The 1,137-nt window shown below is 42.2% G+C and overlaps 1 protein-coding gene across 1 annotated transcript in view; it reads right to left on the bottom strand.

Annotated features, from left to right (window-relative positions):
- Positions 1-382, bottom strand: part of hsf2bp (heat shock transcription factor 2 binding protein) — a 7,453-nt gene extending 7,071 nt beyond the window's left edge. The window contains exons 1-2 of the mRNA XM_015404976.1: positions 231-382; positions 107-168 (exon numbers count right to left, since the gene is read on the bottom strand). Coding sequence (XP_015260462.1) covers positions 107-168; positions 231-382 — 214 coding nt within the window. The remainder of the gene's footprint in view (positions 1-106; positions 169-230) is intronic.
- Positions 383-1,137: the final 755 nt, after the last annotated feature.

The following is a 1,137-nucleotide window of genomic DNA, read 5'->3' as shown; positions in this document are numbered from 1 at the left end:
GGTAGATCAGGACCTTGGAGGATGCAGTATAGTAAGACCGGTACCTTGGAGGACCCAGTCCAGGTAGATCAGGACCTTGGAGGATGCAGTATAGTAAGACCGGTACCTTGGAGGACCCAGTCCAGGTAGATCAGGACCTTGGAGGATGCAGTATAGTAAGACCGGTACCTTGGAGGACCCAGTCCAGGTAGATCAGGACCTTGGAGGATGTAGTCCAGTAAGACCGGTACCTTGGAGGACCCAGTCCAGGTAGAACAGGACCTTGGAGGACCCCGTCCAGGTAGAACAGGACCTTGGAGGACCCAGTCCAGGTAGAACAGGACCTTGGAGGACCCCGTCCAGGTAGAACAGGACCTTGGAGGACCCCGTCCAGGTAGATCATGATGACTTGCTGCCATGGGCTATTGCTTGGGTCTACTTCCTGAACTAAACCATGTTACCATGAAGAAGAACTGGAAGTCTAGACCCGTCCTGTCGAGCTCTACTTGGCTGTTTTCTCTCCCTATGATGTCACACAAGGAAAAAAAAAGTTCCCCTAAACTTTCTACATAATCAATTCTATAGAGTTAAATTAAAATACTTTATAACTGTTTGCAAGGAAGGTTTTCTATAAAGTGTTTCTCATTATCAGGGTTTATACAGGAATGAGAAACTAAAATTTTATGCTTTTTATTGCTCTAAGAAATAATTGTAATGCCATCAACAAGAACCCATGACTCATATATATATATATATAAATATATATACATGTATATATATTTATATAAAAAACATGACAAAATCCTTCATTATCTTTACCGTCGACAGGCTGCAGCCACGTCCTGAATTCCTCGTTTTCCAGCCACTTTTGTTTAAATTTGCATTTTCCCCATTCTCTACATTTTTCTCCGATTCGAGCTTCATTTTCCGAACATTCGGAAAGAGCAGCAAATATATCCCGATATGACATATATCACAAAATTGTTTTCATAATTTTTTTTTTTTAATAAAGCATTTTAACGGTGATCACATATAAAGTTGTGGGGAAGCAGCCGTTCCAGCGGTTAAAGCTCAGAGTTCTCCCGAAATTTACATGAGTGAATAAAGTGAATGTGATTGGTCAAATATCAAGGGGGCGGGGTTGTGGGCGGTTTGTCG

The sequence above is a fragment of the Cyprinodon variegatus genome, unplaced genomic scaffold (assembly GCF_000732505.1).
Source record: "Cyprinodon variegatus isolate N-32 unplaced genomic scaffold, C_variegatus-1.0 Scaffold1924, whole genome shotgun sequence".
Taxonomy (NCBI): domain Eukaryota; kingdom Metazoa; phylum Chordata; class Actinopteri; order Cyprinodontiformes; family Cyprinodontidae; genus Cyprinodon; species Cyprinodon variegatus.
The sequence above is the reverse complement of the archived record's forward strand: the minus strand, read 5'-3'. Positions and strand labels throughout refer to the sequence as shown.